This window comes from Moschus berezovskii, chromosome 6, assembly GCF_049115385.1.
Source record: "Moschus berezovskii isolate FMDL1 chromosome 6, NW_MosBer_1.0, whole genome shotgun sequence".
NCBI classification, from domain to species: domain Eukaryota; kingdom Metazoa; phylum Chordata; class Mammalia; order Artiodactyla; family Moschidae; genus Moschus; species Moschus berezovskii.
Window position 1 is genome coordinate 39,102,411 of NC_142465.1, and position 27,361 is coordinate 39,129,771.

The 27,361-nt window shown below is 40.1% G+C and overlaps 1 protein-coding gene across 2 annotated transcripts in view; it reads right to left on the reverse strand.

Annotated features, from left to right (window-relative positions):
* Positions 1–10,146: 10,146 nt before the first annotated feature.
* The window catches only part of ANO6 (anoctamin 6), a 251,097-nt gene continuing 233,882 nt past the window's right edge, over positions 10,147–27,361 (reverse strand). For both annotated transcript variants that reach the window (XM_055394407.2, XM_055394406.2), the window contains one exon: positions 10,147–13,243. In XM_055394407.2, the coding sequence (XP_055250382.1) occupies positions 13,034–13,243 (210 nt within the window). In that variant the 3' untranslated portion in view covers positions 10,147–13,033. The remainder of the gene's footprint in view (positions 13,244–27,361) is intronic.

The window sequence follows — 27,361 nt, forward strand, 5'->3', positions numbered from 1 at the left end:
ATATTCTTGCCTCTTTTGTCAAAGATTGACAATAGGTGAGTGGGTTTACTTCTGGACTCTCTGCTCCATCGATCCATATGTCTGTTTTTGGGTCAATACTACACTGTTTTGACTACTTTGGCTTTGCAGTATTATCTGAAGTTAATCTATTTCTGCTTCATTGACTATGCCAAAGCCTTTGACTGTGTGGATCACAATAAACTGTGGACAATTCTGAAAGAAATGGGAATACCAGACCACCTGACCTGCCTCTTGAGAAACCTGTATGCAGGTCAGGAAGCAACAGTTAGAACTGGACATGGAACAACAGACTGGTTCCAAATTGGAAAAGGAGTACATCGAGGTTGTATATTGTCACCCTGCTTATTTAACTTCTACTCAGAGTACATCATGAGGAACGCTGGGCTGGAAGAAGCACAAGCTGGAATCAAGATTGCTGGGAGAAATATCAATAACCTCAGATATGCAGATGACACCACCCTTATGGCAGAAACTGAAGAGGAACTAAAAAACCTCTTGATGAAAGTGAAAGAGGAGAGAGAAAAGGCTGGCTTAAAACTCAACATTCAGAAAACAAAAATCATGGCATCTGGTCCCATCACTTCATGGGAAATAGATGGGGAAACAGTGTCAGACTTTATTTTTGGGGGCTCCAAAATCACTGTAGATGCTGATTGCAGCCATGAAATTAAAAGACACTTACTCCTTGGAAGGAAAGTTATGACCAACCTAGATAGCATATTAAAAAGCAGAGACATTACTTGGCCAAGCAAGGTCCGTCTAGTCAAGGCTATGGTTTTTCCCGTGGTCATGTATGGATGTGAGAGTTGGACTGTGAAGAAAGCTGATTGCCGAAGAATTGATGCTTTTGAACTGTGGTGCTGGAGAAGACTCTTGAGAGTCCCTTGGACTGCAAGGAGATCCAACCAGTCCATTCTAAAGGAGATCAATCCTGGGTGTTCACTGGAAGGACTGATGCTAAAGCTGAAACTCCAAATCTTTGGCCACCTCATGCGAAGAGTTGACTCACTGGAAAAGACTCTGATGCTGGGAGTGATTGGGGGCGGGAGGAGATGGGGACGATAGAGAATGAGATGGCTTGATGGCATCACCAACTCGATGGACATGAGTTTGAGTGAACTCTGGGAGTTGGTGATGGACAGGGAGGCCTGGCGTGCTGTGATTCATGGGGTCGCAAAGAGTCAGACACGACTGAGCGACTGAACTGAAATGAACTGAACTGAAAGACAGTTATCCTCTTGCTTTGTTCTTTTTCTTCAGGATTTCTTTGGTGATTCTGGGTCTTTTATGGTTCCATATAGATTTTCGGATTATTTTTTTTAGTTCTGTGAATTTGTCATGGGTAATTTGATAGAGATTGCATGATATCTTGAGAGAGTCAATTCCTAGGCAGGTTGCTAAGAAGTCTTGGGATCCCTGAGGAGAGAGGGGTCTGGGGTTCTCGAGGAGGAGATAGGGGTCTGGAATTATTAAGGCGGAGGAAAGGACAAATTTTTTATTTTTTTTCTCTACGTTCCTTAGTCTTAGTCACATAAAATGGTCTTTTTCTTTTTTCTTTCTGGAATTGATTACACAACAAACAACTCAGTTTAAACTCTTTACTAGGGATTATATGGGCTTCCCTAGTGGCTCAGATGGTAAAGCGTCTGCCTGCAATGTGGGAGACCTGGGTTTGATCCCTGGGTCAGGAAGATCCCCTGGAGGAGGAAATGGCAACCCACTTCAGTACTCATGCCTGGAAAATTCCATTGATGGAGGAGCCTGGTAGGCTATATTCCATGGGGTCGCAAAGAGTTGGACACAACTGAGCGACTTCACTGGTGTAGGGATTATATAATAACAGTGTATCCTATTTGAGGACAGTTTCTCCTTCCTGAAAACCTTCTGACTAATTCTGATATCTTAGAATGTATATTATGGGAGTGGGTCTGGTAGGATCTTTCTCTTGTTAAGTTCTAATCCTGTTATCCTAAAATTTCAATTGTGGGAGTGGGTCTGATAAACTTTTTACAGCCTTGAGACATTCTTTTGATTTATTGTAATAAATAATTTAAAAAGTATATAATTCCCTTGCTAAAGATTAGCAAGGGGGCACTCTCCACCCCCCTTCTGATGTCTATGTCAGAAGCTTTCTCTGTCCCTTTGTTTACTTTAATAAAACTGCTACACAAAAGCTCTTGAGTGATCAAGCCTGGTCCCTGGTCCCAAAGCTAAATCTTCTTCTTTGGAGGTCATGAATCCGACATCATTCACCATAAGCTATCAATTTGTAGATTGTTTTGAGTAGTATGATCATTTTAACAATATTAATTCTTCCAATCCAAGAGCATGGGGTATTTTTCTCTTTCTTTGTATCATCTTCAGCTTTTCCTTTATTGATGTTTTATATTTTTCAGCATATAAGTCTTTCGCCTTCTTGGTCAGGTTTATTTCCAAGAATTTTATTTATTTTGATGCAATTTTAAAAGGTATTTTTTTAATATCTCTCTTCTGATATTTCATTTTTAGTATAAAGTAATTTCTATATGTTAATCTTGTATTCTGCTATCTTGCTGAATTCATTTATCAGTTTGGGTAGTTTCTGTGTGGAGACTTTAAGGTTTTCCATATGCAGTGTCAATTGTGATTTCTATTTTAACTTTATTCTACATTCTGGGGTATTCTTCCTAAATTTCTTGAATGGAAAAACTTGGTATCAGGGAAGGTAAGGCATTCATTCATTTATTGATTCATTCAACAAGTATTTATTGAAATTCTACTGCCATATCTGCTTAGAAACGATGAGTAAATACATTATCCTCCTTTTTAAAAATATGAAAAGATTATTTTTAATGGCAATTCTCCTTGTATATGGTTTATAGGATCAGTATTCAATCATCTTTTTCCAATGGGCCTCTAAATGGCACCAGGATATGTAGTTCTGACTACTTTTGGCATCTAGCCCACTAATATTGTTGGTCACATGTCTTCCTCTGGGACCCCGGGATTTCCAAAACAGTCTGGAATCCAAAATATATACAGAAGTATGTGCTGAATGTGGCAGATACACAAAAGAAATTGCAGCAGTTCTCATCAAACTGTGGAGCCCAGGACAGACATCTGGGAAACAAGATCAAGAGTTCTGCAGGTTTCAGGCAAGGATAAAAGTTTTGTCAGAGCAGAAGTACCAATGCAGTCTTGTGCTGGAGCTGGGCTTTAATAGAAGTCATTGATAGTGACCTCAAGATGCATTTTACATGCATTGAGAGTTGAGAGAGCACATTGTTTTTCTCTGACACTGTCACACTTGGAGTTTTACTGTCTAAATCCAATATGAATGTGATGGTTGGCTCTAATTCACATTTTTTATTAGTATAAAGCAGTAGTTCTCATCCTTGTTGGTCATCAAGCCTCTTCACAATCTTAAAGTACTATAAAGCAGTTTTTGGAGCTCCAAAAAGCTTTTATGTGAATAACATCTATTAATATTTAATATATTAGAAACTAAAACTGAGAAATTTTAAAAATTTACTCAATTAAAAAAAATAACCCTATTGCATGTTATACATAAAATGTTTAAATGAAAAATAACTATTTTTCTAAACGGGTGAATCTCTCTCTCTTTCTCTCTCTCTTTAGTCACTAAGTTCTGTCCGACTCTTGCAACCCCATGTACTGTAGCCTGACAGGCTTCTCTGTCCATGGGATTCTCCAGGCAAGAATACTGGAGTGGGTTGCCGTTTCCTTCTCCAGGGGATCTTCTTGATTCAGCGATTGAACCCAGGTCTCCTGCATTGCAGGCAGATTTTTTACTGACTGAGCTATGAAGGAAGCCCTAAAATGAGAGAATAGTATATTGCTTTATAGTTTTCATGTCTGGTTTACAGCTGGATGCTCGTAATTGCTTCTGTGTTCAATCTGTGGCCAAATCCCATGTTCTGTAGCCTCTGGAAACTCCACTGTACACTTGTAAGAAAATGAGAGTGAAAAGGTTAAAACTGTTTTCACATAATTATGAAAATAGCTTTGATTTTCTAGACTTCATGAAAAAGTCTCAGACTCTCCTAAAGGAATCTAGACCACATTTTGAGAACCACTCTTCTCGAAGCTTACGGCTGACAAGGTGCTTTCAAAATATGTCAATATTTCATAGACATTTCCAGCCAAGTTCCCACGAAGAGAGGAAAGTATAGGTATGACCTAGGGGCCTAGATGAAGCAGGTCACCATAAACATATGATTCCTTTGAAGACTGTTATTTTAAATTAAAAATGCACTCACATTTTGCATTCAATGCCATAGCATACCTGTGATTGTTTTAATACAATAATTTCTCCCTTGATTATTGAAACATTCACCTCCAAGAAGGTGTCTTGTATTCATCTTGTGGTTTTTTTAATACTTCCTGGCACACTGAATCCAGTGTGACACACTAGGGACTTCAAAATGACACTGACTGCTGGAACTATTTAGGCCCATTTCATGGTAGGAAGCTAGAGCTTAGGTTAAATAATTTAGTAGGATAAAGACCACTCAAGAAGGAGAGAACATATGTATACCTCTGGCTGATTTGTGTTGATGTATGGCAGAAACCAATACAACACTGTGAAGCAATTATCCTCCATTAAAAAAATAAAGAAAAGACCAACTAAATGAGAAAAAGCAAAGCCTATTTATTCTGACCTTGCTGTAGCAAAGGAATTAGTACTGTCACTTGTGTTTTGGCAGAGACTCAAAGGCAGGCAGAGGAGTGGGACAGGTATATATAGTGGAAAAACGGGAAGACTTCAGGTGGCTCTGATCGGAGGCAATTCGTATGGGGAAGCTGGAGGTGGGTAACAGAAGAGGGCATCCTGTGTGTTTGGTGAGAGGTGCATATTTGGCTTTCTCTGGTTGGTCTTAAGACAGAAGTAGGGATAAAAATTAGGGAAGCTGTCAGTTATTAATCAAGTCCTGGATATTTGGGGCTGATTGTTTCACAGGCTATTGTTTGGCATCCTAGCCTGTCACTAGAAAGAAAATAGTCTGACTTCCTACAAGTCTGGCTGGCTTCCTAGTCTGATTATTGTAGATAAAGGGTTGGTTTCCTAGGCTGGCTGCTGTAGGTTGTGGGCCAGTGTTATATTTTTATATATGGTCTGGCCATTGTCCACTTGTACCTTCAGTTTCCCAGTAATGAGGGGTCACATGGGAGAATGTAGGTTTGTGAAAGGAATCCTCTAAAGAGATGAGCAGGAGAAAGAAGAGTTTGTAGTTCCTCCACTTATGATTTCTTGGTCATGGTTGCAAAACTGTAGTACTTAGAAAGGAAACAGACTGAACTAAACTTATAACTGTTATTTCAGATACTTTAAAGCATTTCATTAAGTTTGCAAATGGAGCCAGACATTCAGAAGCCTTTTTAAAACTGGTAAAATTTGCTAAATTTATGAAAAGAATAGGATTTGGGCTCAACTTCAAAGTTTAAAGGAAAGAACTAGCTTTTATGATCTGAAACCTTAATGCACTGAATAGACTTTGAAAAAAAAAAAAAAACACCAAAGAACATCTCTGAAGTCTTTTTTGGGCAAACACTGCCCTTGGTGGACTTAACTCATACTTCCTGGGACCTCTGGGGAGTGGCCTGGCCTGAGCTAGGGTAATAGCAGGACTTAGGTTTCCTGTTTAGCCACCTTGTATAACTTGAGATTTTCTTCTTTTAACATGGGTATTTCTTTCTCTTTTTTTTTGTTTTTCTTTTTTTTATTGAAGGATAATTTCTTTACAGAATTTTGTTGTTTTCTGTCAAACCTCAACCTGAATCAGCCATAGGTATACATATATCCCCTCCCTTTTGAACTTCTCTCCCATCCTCTGCCTGTCCCACCCCTTTAGGTTGATACAGAGCCCCTGTGTGAGTTTCTTGGCCATACAGAAAATTCCCGTTGGCTATCTATTTTACATATGATAATGTAAGTTTCCATGTTACTCTTTCTCCAGTGCTGCCCTGTAAGTAAATTCTTCAGTACTATTTTTCTAGATTCCATATATATGCATTAGAATATGATATTTATCTTTCTCTTTCTGACTTCACTCTGTATAATAGGTTCTAGGTTCATCCACTTCATTAGAACTGACTCAAATGCATTCCTTTTTATGGCTGAGTAATATTCCATTGTGTATATGTACCACTTCTTTATCCACTTATCTGTTGATGGACATCTAGGTCGCTTCCATGGTCTAGCTATTGTAAATAGTGCTTCAATGAATAATGGAATCCATGTGATTTTTTCAATTTTGGTTTCCTCAGTGTATATGCCTAGGAGTGGGATTGCTGGGTCATACAATGGTTTTATTCCTAGTGTTTTTTTTTTTAAGGAATCTCCATACCTTCTTTCATAGTGGCTGTATCAATTTACATTCCCAGCAACAGTACAAGAGCATTCCCTTATCTCCACACCCTCTCCAGCATTTATTGTTTGTAGACTTTTTGATGATGGACGGCCATTCTGACCAGAGTCAAGTCGGCCTTAGGAAGCATCACTACAAACAAAGCTAGTGCAGGTGATGGAATTCCAGTTGAGCTATTTCAAATCCTAAAAGATGATGCTGTGAAAGTGCTGCACTCAATATGCCAGCAAATTTGGAAAACTTAGAAGTGGCCACAGGACTGAAAAATGTCTGTTTTCATTTCAATCCCAAAGAAAGGCAATGCCAAATAATGCTCAAACTACCACACAATTGCACTCATCTCATACACTAGCAAAGTAATGCTCAAAATTCTCCAAGCCAGGCTTCAACAGTACGTAAACCGTGAACTTCCAGATGTTCATTGGATTTAGAAAAGGCAGAGAAACCTGAGGTCAAACTGCCAACATCCATTGGATCATTGAAAAAGAGAGAGAGTTCCAGAAAAACATCTACATCTGCTTTATTGACTATGCCAAGGCCTTTGACTGTGTAGATCACAACAAACTGTGGAAAATTCTGAAAAAGATGGGAATACCAGACCACATGACCTGCCTCCTGAGAAATCTGTATGCAGGTCAAGAAGCAACAGTTAGAAATGGACATGGAACAACAGGCTGGTTCCATATCAGGAAAGGAGTATATCAAGGCTGTATATTGTCACCCTGCTTATTTAACTTATATGCAGAGTACATCACTAGAAACGCTAGGCTGGAAGAAGATATAAGCTGAAATCAAGACTGCCGGGAGAAATATCAATAACCTCAGATACGCAGATGACACCACCCTTATGGCAGAAAGTGAAGAAGAACTAAAGAGCCTCTTGATGAAAGTGAAAGAGGAGAGTGAAAAGGTTGGCTTAAAACTCAACATTCAGAAAACTAAGATCATGGCATCTGGTCCTATCACTTCATGGCAAATAGATGGGGAAACAGTGGCTGACTTTATTCTGGGGGGCTCCATAATCACTGTAGATGGTGACTGCAGCCAGTAAATTAAAAGACGCTTGCTCCTTGGAAGAAAAGTTATGAACAACCAAGACAGCTTATTAAAAAGCAGAGACATTACTTTGCCAACAAAAGTCCGTCTAGTCAACGCTATGGTTTCTCCAGTAGTCGTGTATGGATGTGAGAGTTGGAATATAAAGAAAGCTGAGCACTGAAAAATTGATGATTTTGAATTGTGGTGTTGGAGAAGACTCTTGAGAGTCTGTTGGACAGCAAGGAGATCCAACCAGTTCATCCTAAAGGAAATCAGTCCTGAATATTCATTGGAAGGACTGATGCTGAAGCTGAAACTCCAATACTTTGGCCACCTGATGTGAAGAACTGACTCATTGCAAGAGACCCTGATGCTGGGAAAGACTGAAGGCAGGAGAAGGGGATGATAGAGGATGAGATGGTTGGATGCCATCACTGACTCAATGGACATGAGTTTGAGTCAACTCCAGGAGTTGGTGATGGACAGGGAGGCCTGGCGTGCTGCAGTCCATGGGGTCACAGAGTCGACTGAACTGAACTGAATTCTGACTGGTATGAGGTGATATCTCATTGTAGTTTTCATTTGCATTTCTCTAATAATGAGCATGGGCTTCCCTGGTGGCTCAGAGGTTAAAGCGTCTGCCTCCAATGCGGGAGACCCAGGTTCGATCCCTGGGTCGGGAAGACCCCCTGGAGAAGGGAACGGTAACCCACTCCAGTATTCTTGCCTGGAGAATCCCGTGGACGGAAAACCCTGGTAGGCTACAGTCCATGGGGTCGCATAGAGTCGGACACGACTGAGCGACAGAACGGAATAATGAGCATGTTGAGCATCTTTTCATGTGTTGTTAGCCATCTGTACATCTTCTTTGGAGAAATGTCTGTTTAGGTCTTTTTCCACATTTTGATTGGGTTCTTTTGTTTTTCTGGTATCAAGTTGTATGAGCTGCTTGTATATTTTGGAAATTAATCCTTTGTCAGTTGTTTCATTTGCTATTTTTTTTCTCCCATTCTGAGGCTTGACTTTCCACCTGGCCTTTAGTTTCCTTTGCTGTGCAAAAAGCTTTTAAGTTTAATCAGGTCCCATTTGTCTACTTTGAACATGTATATTTCTTTTTTAATCATGTACTGTCATAATTTTTTAAACAGTTACTTAAAATTTCCTTGTAATAAAATCATGTTGGCAGTGATCATGTGTAAGTAAACATCTGGCAGAGTATCTGATGGGGTCAGATAGATACCAGTTATTGAAGATTTCACCATTTTCCCCAAATAAGAAGGAGATGCTGCTAAAGAACTTCTAGTTGTTCCTTTACTGGACTTAAAGTATTTGAAGGAAAGAAGAACATCATCAGTATCTGTCCCAAGAGTATCATTTAAGAATCAGAGAAAACACTTTACCCTGTTTGTCCAGTTATGGACACTTTTTGACTTAGTTTTATTGGAAGAGACTTGGACTGTGAAGAAAGCTGATCGCTGAAGAATTGATGCTTTTGAACTGTGGTGCTGGAGAAGACTCTTGGGAGTCCCTTGGACTGCAAGGAGATCCAACCAGTCCATTCTAAAGGAGATCAGTCCTGGGTGTTCATTGGAAGGACTGATACTAAAGCTGAAACTCCAGTACTTTGGCCACCTCATGCGACGAGTTGACTCACTGGAAAAGACTCTGATGCTGGGAGTGATTGGGGGCGGGAGGAGAAGGGGACGACAGAGAATGAGATGGCTGGATGGCATCACTGACTCGATGGACATGAGTTTGAATGAACTCCGGGAGTTGGTAATGGACAGGGAAGCCTGGCATGCTGTAATTCATGGGGTCGCAGAATCAGACACGACTGAGCGACTGAACTGAACTGAACTGAATGAGATTTAAGCTGGTCAAAAAAAAAAAAAAAAAAAAATCAAAGGATGGAATGAGTTAAAATGTGGATTTTATATTGTATTATAGGATTGAAAAAAAAGTTGATTTTGTAATGAAAAATTCCTTTAAATTCTTTTCCATAATTTTCCCTTCTGTACTCAAAGGTCACAGCAGATCCAAACAGAACATTTCTGAGCCTTATTAGGGATGTGTCCTGTCTGGGTGACACTGCCTCATGTCAGGTGACATGCCCCAGGTTTAGAATGCTGCTGCTGTTGCTAAGTCACTTCAGTCGAGTCCGACTCTGCGTGACCCCATAGACGGCAGCCCACCAGGCTCCCCCTTCCCTGGGTTTCTCCAGGCAAGAACGCTGGAGTGCATTGCCATTTCCTTCTCCAATGCATGAAAGTGAAATCACTCAGTCGTGTCCGACTCTTCGCGATCCCATGGGCTGCAGCCTACCAGGCTCCTCTGTCCGTGGGATTTCCCAGGCGAGAGTACTGGAGTGGGTTGCCATTGCCTTCTCCAGGTTTGGCATGCAGAAGCATCTTTAGACCATTAGCAGGAAGCACCTCTTCCTACAGCTGATGCAGCGCAACACTGGCACACCTGGTCTCCAGGTGGTGCCCTGTGCGGGCCTCAGTCCCAACAACTTCTGCAGCAGCCCTGACTGAAATCCTATCCCTTCATTTTCCCCAGAAAAATCATGTTTTAAGTAAGTATAGGTTATGAAAAACATAATTTTAGATATAATCCACATAAAAGTGCACATGTTATCTGAGTGACACATAACTGGTAAACAGATACACATCTGCTTTCTTAAAAGTATTATGACAGTTGCATACAGAGCAGACCACAGTATTTTTAAAAATGAATTTATTAAAATGCTCATAATTATAAAAAGAATATTAAAATGCACAGAAATTTGCAAAATATTACAAACTTTACATCTTATGCCACGGTGTATGAAAAGCATCATGAATATTTCAGTTTTACTTAAGCTGTTTGTAAGTTTTAACTTTTCAAACATCTTAAAATATAATATGGACACAATAAAATGGTACAAGAAGTGTTTCAACAAAGAGCATGTCCTGCTCCCCTATTGTGAATTAATGTTTTCTGAAATTCAAGATGCATGTGCAATTATAAGGGAAGACTTTCAGTAATAAACAGTTTGCAAGATGGTTTTGTTTAGTTTTCAAACCAAAACGAAAGCTTTCCCATCCTATTGACATAAGAAAATATCAGGGATATTCAGAGAAAAATCTCCTGAGTATTTTGGTCTAATGCTTTGATCTGTTAAAATTCACAGGCCTCACAAAAGGACATAAAGTAAAATTTCTCTAGTGGTTAACAGGGGGCAGGTCTAGGGCCAGATTTTCCCTTCATGGGTCCATTGCCACACCCATCCATTTTGCCAGGGGGCTGCCTCTGCTGGCATTTACAGATCCAGCCCACAAAGGCCTGCAGCCACAGCCCCACACATTCATCATGCACACGTTCATCACATGTTCATCACTGACATGAACAATGTCGGTGTCACAGGTGACCCTAGGTCTCCACTACAACCTGGCCCTCTGGGGAGTATTGGCAGTGTCATACATCACATTTGCTGCCTTTAAAAACGTAGAGGTTTTTTCCCTCCTGTCCACAGAAGCACATTTTGAACTATGAAGACGATTTATGAAAACAGAAATGCACAATTCTTTTCAAGTTCTATTTTATATACAAGGAGATAAGGCAAGAACATTTCCTTTTTTATAGTTCCACGAACAGTGAGTAACTGCCAAATCCAACACTAGGAGACAGTCCTACACTTCAGAGAAGAAAAGAGGTAATATGAGGGGAAGAGGCACCATTTCAGGAGCAGTGTCCCAGGTGAGTGGGGGAAGGGACGAGAATGCTTCCCCACTGGGAGGAAATGCATTTCTCGATCCCTCTGTGACCAGACCTCATGGGGCCTGTCATGAGCCCCATATGTATGTCACACATACCCTTAACATTATCAAGAAAGTTAGTGAAATGATCCTGATCCACTGGGACAATTCAAAAGTCCAGAATACTGTTTCGCTGAATCCTACATTAATACTCCCCCCCGCCCCCTCGGTTTGTTAACATTCATAGCAGGCATTTAGAACTATGACCTGGAGTGAAACTGCTATATTATAGCAAGCCTGTCAATTTGCTCACTGAAAAGTGTTTCCTTTTCCTTGCTGCTGGGATTCTAAGTGCCTTGGCTCCTGTGGCACCTGGGCATTGAGCAGCATCTTAATATGTGGCGAGTGGCTCATAGAGAGAGAGCCAGGTGCCAGAAACTCTGCACCCAGCCCTACCCTGTCACCAGTACAGGTGTCTTTTCTAGAGCCTATCAGAGGGCTAGGCATCCAAAGGGCAGTAAAGTGCAGTAAAGAATGCTGAACTGAATAAACTGAGGGCAAGATGTGCACGGTGGGACAGGAGTTCAGCAGGAAGTTACCTCCAGCTGACAGCAGGGTTTGTGACCAAACCAATTTTTTTTTTTTGACCCTTAATTGCCTGATTGGCTTGATAGGAGGCTGAAAATTAAAATCAAATCCAGTCTCTCTTCTTGTTTGGGAATAATCTGGGTATCCTCCTGTTTTTCCATCTCCCTCCCTAAAAACACTCCCCGGGTGCAAACATGCAATTACAAACAAGTTACTGGGCAGAAAGTAAGAGAAAGGAGGATGTGCTGAGCTACCTTCACTATGGCAGATGCTTTGGTAGGCCGATCGCTAGGATGTGCAGAACCCCCCTTAGGAACACGGTGAGGTCACACTGAGGAGACCTGCTGTCCTCTTGACGTGCGCAGCACTGTGCTGTTACAACGGCTGTGAGCCACTCACAAGGGTCCTTGCAATACTGTACTTCCTAGATCTAATAGATAAATGGCAACTGGTGGGAACTTGATAGGCTTGTCTTTTCCAAAGCATTATGTTGATAAATATGTAATTTTAATCACTTGATTTCATTTTTTTCAAGATACAACATATCTTTAGAAGATGTAAATTAATTATCCTGATCAATAGCAGAAATATGTTCAGAAATGCTATCTTCATTTCAATCCATTAAGAGTATTTCTCCGAGATGGAAAGATAGGCCAAGATGAAGACTGAAAGTATTTCCTCTTATTACCTGAGGTTTCCTTTTCTATAGGAACGTGATAACATACCTAAATATTGTAAAGTCTTGGGTCTATCTGAAACTTAATATAGCATTCAAACTGAATTCTGTGTTAGATATTTTTAATCACACAACAGCTAGCATGTCTAGCCTTTAATGATGATACTGTAATGGAAGGATAACCCTGGAATAGGTCTAGCAAAAGTGAAGAAACAAAACAGTGCCTAAAAATAAAAAAAAGATCATGTGCTTGAGAACAGAAAGGAATGAAAATAATCAAATGAAAAAAATCCACCCTGCTTTGGTAGATGTTGTTTCTTTAAGCACATGAAGAGAATTCCTGTGTGTGATTAAAATTCCAATTTATCCAAAAAAGTAACATTTTTGGTTTTTCTGGTGATTAGTTTTATGCCCTTCTTGAACTCAATTTTACATTTTCCAGTTCCTGCATCACTAGCTGAAACTGAAAAATAATCTGCATGAAAATGCTGATAGTTAAGACTCATATTTGCCAAAGTGATTTAACTTAAACATTCTCATTAGTGATTCATAATAAATTTTGACAGAGCTAAATTCTTTAAAGTGCTTCTCAGAACATAAAGCTCTTAATCGGATTTTGGCCGTAAATTGTTATCTACTACTGCTCCTATCATCTTCTCAGCTATGACTCCTATATTTTTGGTCATGTCTTTGAGGTGATTCTCATGAAGAAGCTTCTGGGTTAGGTATTTTTCTCTCTTGATCTTGCTCTTTGTCCTTTTCGATACATCTGGAATTGCATATGAAATGAAAAACTTCACAGAATAGATGATATGCTGAAGGAGAGAAAAAAAAAAGTCAGTCACAAAGAGATGGAGGGGAACACAGAGTTTCTTCCATTTATTTTTGCCGGTCATTACAGCAGTGTATCAGGACAGGGTGGTAGGTGTTTAAGCTCTACCTCCATGGCATGATTCTGCCATGTTACTTCATGAATTTCAACCATACTATTTGCTATGTAGAGAAGAATATATCTCCCTAACATCTAGAACATTCACCATGGCACCAATGATGTTATGACATTTTCATGTGTGTTCTTTTCCTGTCTTATTCCCAGGCCTCATCCCCAAAGGTAAACACTAACCTATCTATCTGAGTATATGTAGATCATTTTCATTTATTTTTGAATAGTTTAACAAAGTATGTATATATCCCCCAAAGAATATCTTGTTTAGTTTTACTCACTTTAAGCCTTATAAAGACAGTATGATACAGTATGGTACAGTCTTTTGAAAATTGCTTTCTTCCATTCAAAGTTAATTTTTAAGATTCATCAATGTTACTGTGTATAACTGTAGTTCATTTTCACTTGTTTATAATATTCCACTGTGCGAACATACTTCATTTGTTCCCCTATCAAAAGGTATTGGGTTAGTTCCCAGGTTTTGGATTAGAAACAATGATGTTGGGAACATTCATACACTTGGATTCTGGAGAATATCTGTGAGAGTTTCTCAAGAGCAGCACCTGGGGTGGAACTGTTGAGACCGAACGTTACACAAATGTTCGATTTTACAAGATGGTGCCAAGTATTTCCAAAACAGCTGGCACGGCCACCAGCAGTGTGTGATGACTTCAGTTACTCTTCAATGTCGTCTGCACTTATTATCACTTGTTTTTTTTTTTAATGAACATGATGACTATGAAATGGACTTTATTTCACTTTGAGCTTTCCTCACATTTCCCTGATGACTAATGAGCTTGAAAACCTTTCTATTTATGCACTATTGAAAAATCCTAACCTAGCAAGAGGATAGAGATAATACAAAATAAACATAATTAAGAACAAATAAATTACACATAGCCTTAAAATGTGTAAGAACTATGGGGAAAACAAGAGATATAAGCTAAGTAAAGCACAGTAACAGTTATTAAGATTGTTATGGTGGGAGATAAAATTTATACAGATTTTATGTAGATCAGTTTAGACATGCCTCACTGAGCAAAGACTTTAAGGAAAAGGAAGTTAAATATCAGGAGAAAAGACATTTTAGGCAGAGGGAACACCTAGCAAGAGCCCACATGGGGGAAGCCTACTGGGTGTATTCCAGGAAGGCTGAGTGTGTAACATCAGGGAAGTAATAGAGTGTGGCTAGATTGTGCTGGGCTTTGAATGCTATCATAAGGACTTTGGCTTTCACTTGGAGTGAGCTGTGAAGACAATAGGGAGTCCAATTAGTAGACTGATGCCCTAATTTGAGCAAGAAATGATGGTGGCTCCAACTTGGGGGCAGCTGCAAAGCTGGTAAGAAGTGGTCAGATTTGTGACATTTTCTAAGCAAAAGCTAACAGGATTGGATGTGGAATAAGTGACAGAGAGAAAACAAGGGGGGCTTCAAGAATTCTGGCCTGAGCAACTGTTCATATGAACTGCCATAATTGGGGTGGGGGGCGGAAACTGTGGACAGAACAGATTTAGGGCAGGGTAGGGACAGAGAATGAGATGACCAGATGGCATCACTGACTTGATGGACATGAGTTTGAGTGAACTCTGGGAGTTGGTGATGGACAGGGAGGCCTGGCGTGCTGTGATTCATGGGGTCACAAAGAGTCGGACACGACTGAGCGACTGAACTGAACTGACGGGGAGAATACTGAGTGGATTTAAGAAAATATGGGTGGTGCTCGATAACTCACCTCCCAGAATATTGGAAATAAAAGCAAAAATAAACAAATGGGACCTAATTAAAATTAAAAGCTTCTGCACAGCAAAGGAAACTATAAACAAGGTGAAAAGACAGCCTTCAGAATGGGAGAAAATAATAGCAAATGAAGCAACTGACAAATAATCTCAAAAATATACAAGCAACTCCTGCAGCTCAATTCCAGAAAAAAAAAAAAATGACCCAATCAAAAAATGGGCCAAAGAACTAAACAGACATTTCTCCAAAGAAGACATACAGATGGCTAACAAACACATGAAAAGATGCTCAACACCACTCATAATCAGAGAAATGCAAATCAAAACCACAATGAGATACCATTTCACACCAGTCAGAATGGCTGCTATCCAAAAGTCTACAAGCAATAAATGCTGGAGAGGGTGTGGAGAAAAGGGAACCCTCTTACACTGTTGGTGGGAATGCAAACTAGTACAGCCACTATGGAGAACAGTGTGGAGATTCCTTAAAAAACTGGAAATAGAACTGCCATATGATCCAGCAATCGCACTCCTGGTCATACACACGGAGGAAACCAGAATTGAAAGAGAAACGTGTACCCCAATGTTCATCGCAGCACTGTTTATAATAGCCAGGACATGGAAGCAACCTAGATGTCCATCTGCAGATGAATGCATAAGAAAGCTTTGGTACATATACACAATGGAGTATTACTCAGTAATTAAAAAGAATACATTTGAATCAGTTCTAATGAGGTGGATGAAACTGGAGCCTATTATACAGAGTGAAGTAAGCCTGAAAGAAAAACACCAATACAGTATACTAACACATATATATGGAATTTAGAAAGATGGTAACGATAACCCTGTATACGAGACAGCAAAAGAGACACAGATGTATAGAACAGTCTTTTGGACTCTGGGAGAGGGCGAGGGTGGGATGATTTGGGAGAATGGCATTGAAACATGTATAGTATCATATGTGAAACGAATCGCCAGTCCAGGTTTGATGCATGATACAGGATGCTCGGGGCTGGTGCACTGGGATGACCCAGAGGGATGGGATGGGGAGGGAGGTGGGAAGGGGGTTCAAGATGGGGAACACATGTACACCCGGGGCGGATTCATGTCAATGTATGGCAAAACCAATACAATATTGTAAAGTAATTAGCCTCCAATTAAAATTAAAAAAAGAAAATATGGGAATCCAGGGCAGTAGATTTGAGGTATCTGTTAGATATACATGTAGAAAGGCCAAATATGCAGTTGGATGGATGGGTTCAGCTCAGTAGAGAGGTTCTCTGGGGATATCCATTACAATATGAGTCACAGGCATACAAATAGCACTTAAAGTCTCCAGACTGCATGAAATCACCAAGGCTGTGAGTAGAGAGAAAAGACAACCAAGGAATGAGTTCCAGGATCGTTAAGAAAAAAAGGAAGGGCTGGCAAAGAAGCTAAAAACGGGACTGCCTAGTGAGGTAGGAGTAAAGGCAAAATATGTGTGTTCCTGGGAGCCAAGTGAGGAAGAGTTTCGAGGAGGAGTGATCAGTCGTGTCAAATGTTTCTTTAAGTTAGATGGTGTGAAAAATGGAGAATATTTTGAGATAAGAGAGATATTAGTGAGTGTGAATGACGGAAATCACATAGCAGTAAAAAGGCAAAAACTGAGGTCAGAAAGAGATTTAGCATAGTTTTTTTTTCCCCATTTATTTCTGAGGCAGGTAATATTTATAGATATGAGTATTTTCTATTAAACCACCCTTGCATTTCTGGGACAAAGCCAATGTAGTATGATGTTATCTTTTGAAAATATGTTGCTAGATTCAGTCTGTACATTTTAAAAAGATCTTTGCATCTTATGTATTTAGTAAGACTAACTTATACTTTCCCTATCTCATTCTATTCTTGTCTGATTTTAGGATCTAAAAGGAGATGGAGAGTATTTCCTCTAACTTTCCACCTGATCTCTGGAGGAGTTTGTATAAGATTTAAATAAAGTATTGTAGAAAGTTTGATATCATTCTCCTAGAAAGCCTGGCCTGGTGTTTTCACTGTGGTCAAATTTTCCAGTTACTCAAAGTTTTGCTGTCACTGGAGTTTATGTTACCTTCTTTAGCATTTTGAAGATATTAGACCCCTCTCTCCTGGCTTCTATGCTGTTGTTAAAAAGTCTACTCTCATTCTAACCTTAATTTTCTTTGTCAGTCATCTATCTTTTTTTCTCTCGTTAAATAAGATCTTCTCATTGGTGCGATGCATTTTTCTTACAGTGCATGCAAAATAAATGTGGGCTTCTTCAGATAGTACTTCTTCTTCATTAACCTTTTTTTGAAGGTTATTTCCCTTCTGTCTTCCATATCATTTCTTTTTTTGTATTTTCCATATCTTTCTGTGATGTGCTAGAGATAATTTCTTTCAGATCTGTCTTTCATTTCACTCTCTCTTCAAATTTGTCTAAACTTCTGTTTTATCTGTATGTGAATATTTTCATTTCAACAGCTATATTTCTAAAGGTTCTATTTAATTACTTTCCAAAATTGCCTTGTAATTTTTTATAGTTTCTTATTGTTCATTTTGGCTTGGTCATTTATTTAAACATTTTCATATACAGTTAATATATATTCCTTATCTGATAATTCAAACTCTTAGAGTTACTGAGAGTACAAATCAGTTTTCTCAGGTTTTATTGGCTAAATCTCATTCATTTTATTGTTTTAAATTTCCCCTTTGTCATTGTTAATCCTTGATAATTAGTTCATATTTGCTTATCCCAATGTGGGGGAAAAAATTGAGGTCTAAATTGAAGATACTTTTCTTCAGAGAAGATGTGCACTTCCATCTGCTCTGAGACCCCTTTTGTGGGGTCCCTGGCTGGAATCTAAGGGTCTTAAGTTCAGCTCTTCTGCCTCACTCTGACCCAAGGCTTGGTCTCTTTGAATCTTCAGTTGGAGGCCTAATAACAGAACTTGTTCTCAGAGCACTCCTGAACTTCAGAGGTGCTCACTACTCTATCTTAAGCCATTATCTTTTTTTCCTTTTTTTACATTCTCTTTCCTTCTAGTAAGCTTAAAACTGCAAAGGAAATTATGTTTCTAGCTGGTTCTAATTGTTTTTTTTAATTTTTTTTTTATTGGAGGCTAATTATTTTACAATATTATATTGGTTGGTTTTGCCATACATTGACATGAATCTGCCCCGGGTGTACATGAGTTCCCCTTCCTGAACCCCCCTCCCACCTCCCTCCTCCCCTTATCCTCCCTCTGGGTCATCCCCACATAGGAGCCCCGAGCATCCTGTAATATGCATCAACCCTGAACTGGTGATTCGTTTCACATATGGTAATATACATGTTTCAATGCCATTCTCCCAAACCATCCCAACCTCACCCTTTCCCACAGAGTCACAAAGACTGTTCTATACATCTGTGTCTCTTTTGTTGTCTCGTATACAGGGTTATCATTTGCACCTTTCTAAATTCCATATATATGCGTTAGTATATTGTATTGGTGTTTTTCTTTATGGCTTACTTCACTCTGTATAATAGGCTCTAGTTTCAGCCACCTCATTAGAACTGGTTCAAATGCATTCTTTTTAATGGCTGAGTAATACTCCATTGTGTATATGTACCAAGGCTTTCTTATCCATTCGTCTGCAGATGTACATCTAGGTTGCTTCCATGTCCTGGCTATTATAAACAGTGCTGCAATGAACACTGGAGTACATGTGTCTTTTTCAATTCTGGTATCCTCAGTGTGTATGCCCAGGAGTGCGATTGCTGGATCATATGGCAGTTCTATTTCCAATTTTTTGAGGAATCTCCACACTGTTCTCCATAGTGGCTGTACTAGTTTGCATTCCCACCAACAGTGTAAGAGGGTTCCCTTCTTTCCACACCCTCTCCAGCATTTATTGCATGTAGACTTTTGGATAGGAGCCATTCTGACTGGTGGGAAATGGTATCTCATTGTGGTTTTGATTTGCATTTCTCTGATTATGAGGGATGTTGAGCATTTTTTCATGTGTTTGTTAGCCATCTTTATGTCTTCTTTGGAGAAATGTCTGTTTAGTTCTTTGGCCCATTTTTTGATTGGGTCATTTATTTTTCTGGAATTGAGCTGCAGGAGCTGCTTGTATATTTTGGAGATTAATCCTTTATCAGTTGCTTCATTTGCTATTATTTTCTCTCATTCTGAAGGCTGTCTTTTCACCTTGCTTATAGTTTCCTTTGCTGTGCAGAAGCTTTTGATTTTAATTAGGTTCCATTTGTTTATTTTTGCTTTTATTTCCAATATTCCGGGAGGTGGGTCTTGGAGGATCCTGCTGTGATTTATTTCGGAGAGAGTTTTGCCTACATTCTCCTCTAGGAGTCTTATAGTTTCTGGTCTTACATTTAACTCTCTAATCCATTTTGAGTTTACTTTTGTGTATGGTGTTAGGAAATGTTCTAGTTTCACTCTTTTACAAGTGGACCAGTTTTCCCAGCACCACTTGTTAAAGAGACTTTTTCTCCATTTTATATTCTTGCTTCCTTTGTCAAAGATAAGGTGTCCATAGGTGCATGGATTTATCTCTGGGCTTTCTATTTTGTTCCTCTGATCTATATTTCTGTCTTTATGCCAGTACCATACTGTCTTGATGACTGTAGTTTTGTAGTAGAGCCTGAAGTCCGGCAGGTTAATTCCCCCAGTTCCATTCTTCTTCCTCAAGATTGCTTTGGCTATTCGAGGGTTTTTGTATTTCCATACAAATTGTGAGATTATTTGTTCTAGTTCTGTGAAAAATATTGTTGGTAGCTTGATAGAGATTGCATTGAATGTATTAATTACTTTGGGTAGTATACTCATTTTTACAATATTTATTCTTCACGACCAAGATAGTCATGATAACGTGATCACTGACCTAGAGCCAGACATCTTGGAATGTGAAGTCAAGTGGGCCTTAGAAAGCATCACTACGAACAAAGCTAGTGGAGGTGATGGAATTCCAGTTGAGCTATTTCAAGTCTTGAAAGATGATGCTGTGAAAGTGCTGCACTCAATATGCCAGCAGATTTGGAAAACTCAGCAGTGGCCACAGGACTGGAAGAGGTCAGTCTTCATTCCAATCCCAAAGAAAGGCAATGCCAAAGAATGCTCAAACTACCGCACAATTGCACTCATCTCACACGCTAGTAAAGTCATGCTCAAAATTCTCCAAGCCAGGCTTCAGCAGTATGTAAACCGTGAACTCCCAGATGTTCAAGCAGGTTTTAGAAAAGGCAGAGGCACCAGAGATCAAATTGCCAACATCCGCTGGATCATGGAGAAAGCAAGAGAGTTTCAGAAAAACATCTATTTCTGCTTTATTGACTATGCCAAAGCCTTTGACTGTGTCGATCACAATAAACTGTGGAACATTCTGAAAGAGATGGGAATCCCAGACCACCTGACCTGCCTCTTGAGAAACCTGTATGCAGGTCAGGAAGCAACTGTTAGAACTGGACATGGAACAACAGACTGGTTCCAAATAGGAAAAGGTGTATGTCAAGGTTGTATATTGTCACCTTGCTTATTTAACTTATATGCAGAGTACATCATGAGGAACGCTGGGCTGGAAGAAGCACAAGCTGGAATCAAGATTGCCGGGAGAAATATCAATAACCTCAGATATGCAGATGACACTACCCTTATGGCAGAAAGTGAAGAGGAACTCAAAAGCCTCTTGATGAAAGTGAAAGAGGAGAGTGAAAAGGTTGGCTTGAAGCTCAACATTCAGAAAACAAAGATCATGGCATCTGGTCCCATCACTTCATGGGAAATAGATGGAAAAACAGTGGAAACAGTGTCAGACTTTGTTTTTTTGGGCTCCAAAATCACAGCAGATGCTGATTGCAGCCATGAAATTAAAAGACGCTTGCTCCTTGGAAGGAAAGTTATGACCAACCTTGATAATATATTAAAAAGCAGAGACATTACTTTGCCAACCAAGGTCCGTCTAGTCAAGGCAATGGTTTTTCCCGTGGTCATGTATGGATGTGAGAGTTGGACTGTGAAGAAGGCTGACCGCCGAAGAATCGATGCTTTTGAACTGTGGTGTTGGAGAAGACTCTTGAGAGTCCCTTATACTGCAAGGAGATCCAACCAGTCCATTCTAGAGGAGATCAATCCTGTATGTTCATTGGAGGGACTGATGCTAAAGCTGAAACTGCAATACTTTGGCCACCTCATGCGACGAGTTGACTCACTGGAAAAGACTCTGATGCTGGGAAAGGTTGGGGGCGGGAGGAGAAGGGGACGACGGAGAATGAGATGGCTGGATGGCATCACCGACTCTGTGGACATGAGTTTGAGTGTACTCCGGGAGTTGGTGATGGACAGGGAGGCCTGGCGTGCTGTGATTCATGGGGTCGCAAAGAGTCGGACACAACTGAGCGACTGAACTGAACTGAACTGACTGAACTGATTCTTCCAATCCACAAACACGGTATATTTCTCCATCTATTAGTGTCCTCTTTGATTACTTTCACAAGTGTTTTATAGTTTTCTATGTACAAGTCTTTTGTTTCCTTAGGTAGATATATTCCTAAGTATTTAATTCTTTTCTTTGCAACAGTGAATGGAATAGTTTCCTTAATTTCTCTATTTTCTCATTATTAGTGTGTAGGAATGCAAGGGATTTCTGTGTGTTGATTTTATATCCTGCAACTTTACTGTATTCATTGATTAGCTTTAGTAGTTTTCTGGTAGAGTCTTTAGGGTTTTCTGTGTAGAGGATCATGTCATCAGTGAACAGTGAAAGTTTTACTTCTTCTTTTCCAATTTGTATTCCTTTTATGTCTTTTACTGCTCTGACTGCTGTGGCCAAAACTTCCAGAACTATGTTGAATAGGAGTGGTGAGAGTGGACACCCTTGTCTTGTTCCTGACTTCAGGGAAATGCTTTCAGTTTTTCACTGTTGAGGGTAATGTTTGCTGTGGGTTTGTCATATATAGCTTTTATTATGTTTAGATATGTCCCTTCTATTCCCACTTTCTAGAGGGTTTTTTAACCCTCCAGATGTTGAATTTTGTTGAAGGCTTTCTCTGCATCTATTGAGATAATCATATGATTTTTATTTTTCAGTTTGTTAATGTGGTGTATTACGTTGATTGATTTGCGGATATTGAAGAATCCGTGCATTCCTGGGATAAAGCCCACTTGGTCATGATGTATGATCTTCTTAATGTGTTGTTGGATTCTGATTGCTAGAATTTTGTTATGGATTTTTGCATCTATGTTCATCAGTGATATTGGCCTGTAGTTTTCTTTTTTTGTGGGATCTTTACCAGGTTTTGGGATTAGGCTGATGGTGGCCTCATAGAATGAGTTTGGAAGTTTCCCAACCTCAGCAATTTTCTGGAAGAGTTTGAATAGAATAGGTGTTAGCTCTTCTCTAAATTTTTGGTAGAATTCAGCAGTGAAGCCGTCTGGACCTAGGCTTTTGTTTGCTGGAAGATTTCTGATTATAGCCTCTAGTTCCGTGCTTGTGATGGGTCTGTTCAGATTTTCTATTTCTTCCTGGTTCAGTTTTGGAAAGTTGTACTTTTCTAGGAATTTGTCCATTTCTTCCAGGTTATTCATTTTATTGCCATATAATTGCTGATAGTATTCTCTAATGACCCTTTGTATTTCTGTGTTGTCGGTTGTGATCTCTCCATTTTCATTTCTAATTTTATTGATTTGGTTCTTCTCCCTTTGTTTCTTGATGAGTCTGGCTAGTGGTTTCTCAATTTTATTTACCTTCTCAAAGAACCAGCTTTTGGCTTTGTTGATTTTTGCTATGGTTTCTTTTGCATTTATCTCTGCCCTAATTTTTACAATTTCTTTCCTTCTACTGACCCTGGGGTTCTTCATTTCTTCCTTTTCTAGTTGCTTTAGATGTAGAGTTAGGTTATTTAGTTGACTTTTTTCTTGTTTCTTGAGGTGTGCCTGTATTGCTATGAACTTCCCCCTTAGCACTGCTTTTACAGTGTCCCAGAGGTTTTGGGTTGTTGTGTTTTCATTTTCATTCATTTCTATGCATATTTTGATTTCTCTTTTGATTTCTTCTATGATTTGTTCATTATTCAGCAGCGTGTTGTTCAGCTTCCATATGTTGGCATTCTTAATAGTTTTTCTCCCGTAACTGAGATCTAATCTTACTGCATTGTGGTCAGAAAAGATGCTTGGAATGATTTCAATTTTTTTGAATTTACCTAGGCTAGATTTATGGCCCAGGACGTGATCTATCCTGGAAAAGGTTCTGTGTGTGCTTGAGAAAAAGGTGAAATTCATTTTTTGGGGGGATGAAATGTCCTATAGATATCTATTAGGTCTAATTGGTCTATTGTATCATTTAAAGTCTGTGTTTCCTTGCTTCTTTTCTGTTTGGTTGATCTATCCATAGGTGTGAGTGGGGTATTAAAGTCTCCCACTATTATTGTGTTATTGTTAATTTCCCCTTTCATACTTGTTAGCATTTGTCTTACATAGTGCAGTGCTCCTATGTTGGGTGCATATATATTTATAATTGTTATATCTTCTTCATGGATTGATCCTTTGATCATTATGTAGTTTCCTTGTCTCTTTTCACAGCCTTTGTTTTAAAGTCTGTTTTATCTGATATGAATATTGCTACTCCTGCTTTCTTTTGGTCTCTGTTTGCATGGAATATCTTTTTCCAGCTCTTCACTTTCAGTCTGTATGTGTCCCTCGATTTGAGGTGGGTCTCTTGTAGACAACATATATGGGTTTCTTGTTTTTGTATCCATTCAGCCAGCCTTTGCCTTTTGGTTGGGGCATTCAACCCATTTACGTTTAAGGTAATTATTGATAAGTATGATCCCATTGCCATTTTCTTTATTGCTTTGGGTTCGAGTTTATACACCCTTTCTGTGTTTCCTGTCTACAGAAGATCCTTTAGCATTTGTTGGAGAGCTGGTTTGGTGATGCTGAATTCTCTCAGCTTTTGCTTGTCTGTAAACCTTTTGATTTCTCCTTCATATTTGAATGAGATCCTTGCTGGGTACAGTAATCTGGGCTGTAGGTTATTTTCTTTCATCACTTTAAGTATGTCTTGCCATTCCCTCCTGGTCTGAAGAGTTTCTGTTGAAAGATCAGCTGTTATCCTTATGGGAATCACCTTGTGTGTTATTTGCTGCTTTTCCCTTGCTGCTTTTAATATTTGTTCTTGGTGTTTGATCTTTGTTAATTTGATTAATGTGTGTCTTGGAGTATTTCGCCTTGGGTTTATCCTACTGGGGACTCTCTGGGTTTCTTATTTCCTTCCCCATTTTAGGGAAATTTTCAACTATTATCTCCTCAAGTATTCTCTCATGGTCTTTCTTTTTGTCGTCTTCTTCTGGGACTCTGATGATTCGAATGTTGGAGTTTTTAACATTTTCCCAGAGGTCTCTAATATTGTCCACATATTCGTTTTTCTTTTTTCCTCTCTGTTTCATTTATTTCTACAATTCTATCTTCTAGCTCGCTTATCCTGTCTTCTGCCTCTGTTATTCTACTGTCTGTTCCCTCCAGAGTGTTTCTGATCTCATCTATTGCATTATTCATTGTATATTGACTCTTTTTTATTTCCTCTAAGTCCTTATTAAACCTTTCTTCCATCTTCTCAGTCCTTTTCTCCAGGTTATTTATCTCTAACTCCATTTTGCTTTCAAGATTTTGAATCATTTTCACCATCAAAATTCGAAATTCTTTATCAGGTAGATTCCCTGTATCTTCCTCTTTTGTTTGTGTTGGTGGGCATTTATCTTGTTCCTTTACTTGCTGGGTATTTGTCTGCCTCTTCATCTTGCTTATATTGCTTTGCTTGGGGTGGCCTTTTCCTTTTCTGGCAGTTTGTGGAGTTCTCTTTATTATGTAGTTTCCTCGCTGTGTGTGGGGTTGTACGGGTGACTTGTCAAGGTTCCCTGTTTAGCGAAGCTTGTGTCGGTGTTCTGGTGGGTGGAGCTGGATTTCTTGTCTCTGCAGTGCAATGAAGTGTCCAGTAATGAGTTATGAGATGTCAGTGGGTTTGGAGTGACTTTGTGCAGCCTGTATATTGAAGCTCAGGGCTATTTTCCTGTGTTGCTGGAGAATTTGCGTGGTATGTCTTGCTCTGGAACTTGTTGATCCTTGGGTGGTGCTTGGTTTTAGTGTAGGTATGGAGGCGTTTGATGAGCTCCTATCGATTAATGTTCCCTGGAGTCAGGAGTTCTCTGGTGTTCTCAGGATTCGGGCTTAAGTCTCTTGCCTCTGGTCTTTGGTCTTATTCTTGGAGTAGTCTCTAGACTTCTCTATCTGTCATTTCCAAGGTGGTTCCCTCTGTTTTAGCTTCTGTTTGCTGGCCTCTTCAGTGTCTAATTTGCGCCCTGATACTAGGGGGCAGGTGGACACTTTTTAAGGCTCAGTTCAGTTCTGTTCTGGGAAGGGAGGAACACTGCAGACAAATATCTCTGGCGTCTGTGGGGAGTGCTCGCAGCGTCTCGGCCACACTAGGTTTGCCCCTGCTCAGCGCATGTGTTATCCCAGTCTATACTGCACAGGCTCTAGGTTGCTCTGCCGGGAACCATCCGAGGCTGGCCCTGGGTTGTATGTACTTCCCAGGTTTGAGTGGCTCAAGTTCAGTTTCTCGGGTACTCCACAAAGGTGCAGACTTGGTTGGGCCTGCGTTTTGTGCCTTCCCCGGTCTGAGCAGCTCAGGTGACCAGGTGTTTGACGAGCGTGGTCGCTGCGACTTATCACCTCCCCAGTCCCTGCCACTCGGTTTTCTGGGTGTACAACTGGCGTACCTTCTCAGGCAGGTATTGATCGGCCTGAGCCCAAGAAGTCTTGATTAGCAACAAGCCTGCCTGCAGTTTGTATCGGATGCCTTTCTGGGGCCACAGTTGCCCCCTCCGGCTCTGGCTGACCTCCCTGCCTGTCTCGGCGGGGGATGGGGGATGGGCTGACCGCAGCCGGTTCTCTCTGCTCAGCCCTTTGTTCTGTGAGTAGGGCTGGCGGGGTCTTAGGTTAGAGCTTTCTGCCTTTTTGTGGGGAAGCTATCCCAGTCTGCTTTGCTATCCCCAGTTAGTTCTCTCAGATTGTTCTCATGGCATTCAAGCCCAGTCCTCTCTCTAAGCAGTTCAGCCGGATCCTCCCTGCCCAGCCCCTGCTTGCTAATGGCGTATGCAGGCGTCTGCGCTGCTTCTCCGCTGGGAGTTACCGTTTGGCGGGTAATCTGTGGGTTTTAATTGTTTCTTTTCTTTTTCCTCCCAGTTATGTGGCCCTCTGAGGTTCCAAGGCTCACCACAGACTAGCCAGTGAGAGTGTTTCCTGGTGTTCGGAAACTTCTCTCTTTTAAAGCCTCCCTTCCCGGGACAGAGCTCCGTCCTTACCTCTTTTGTCTCTCTTTTTATCTTTTATGTTTTTTCCTACCTCCTTTTGAAGACAATGGGCTGCTTTTCTGGGTGCCTGATGTCCTTTGCCAGCATTCAGAAGTTGTTTTGTGGACTTTACTCTGCGTTCAAATGTTCTTTTGATGAATTTGTGGGGGAGAGAGTCATCTCGCCATCCCATTCTTCTGCCATCTTGTTCCTCTCACGATTTCATTTTTAATTCAATCAGTAGCTAGATCAATGGTCCAGGAAATTTTTAATAGCTGGGTTTTCTACTTGTTGTCAGGAACTCCACTTGTTGTCTGGTATGAAAGTTGGCAGGTCCAACTGCAAAATCTCAAACTGCCAAAAGTCTGAACATGGTTTTATTCTCAGCCTTTTTGACAAGCCTCTTCTTTATGCCAGGAGCCTCAGTGGATAAACAGTAACAGTCGTGAACGTTCCTTCTCTGAACCTTTCTGGCAACGCCTCCCCTGTTCCTGGTTCTAAATATTTTATAGTGAGATGGCCCCTCGCAGTATCCACTCCATCATGATATCAAATGAAGAAGTCTAAACACTGGCAACTACATATTTGAATATAAACTAGTAACTCTTGTCAACAAATCAGATACTGTACTCTACTTGTGATACAGTGAACTAATGATTCACTGCAGTTAATTTTTGATAACTATTTAAAAAAATACTAGAAAAATTATCTAAGCCAAGTAGCCTGTCCCCAAACCAAATACCTCCTGTTTCTGCCTGCTAAGCTGCTAAGAGGAACCATGTGCTTAGTTCCAGTCAGTGAGATGCAGGTGAAGGTCTGCTCCAGAGGCTTCTGGCAAAACTTTCTCTTTCCTAACATGGGAACAGGTATGGCTAGCATTGCCCTTTTTCCTTCTTCCTGCCTAGAACATAA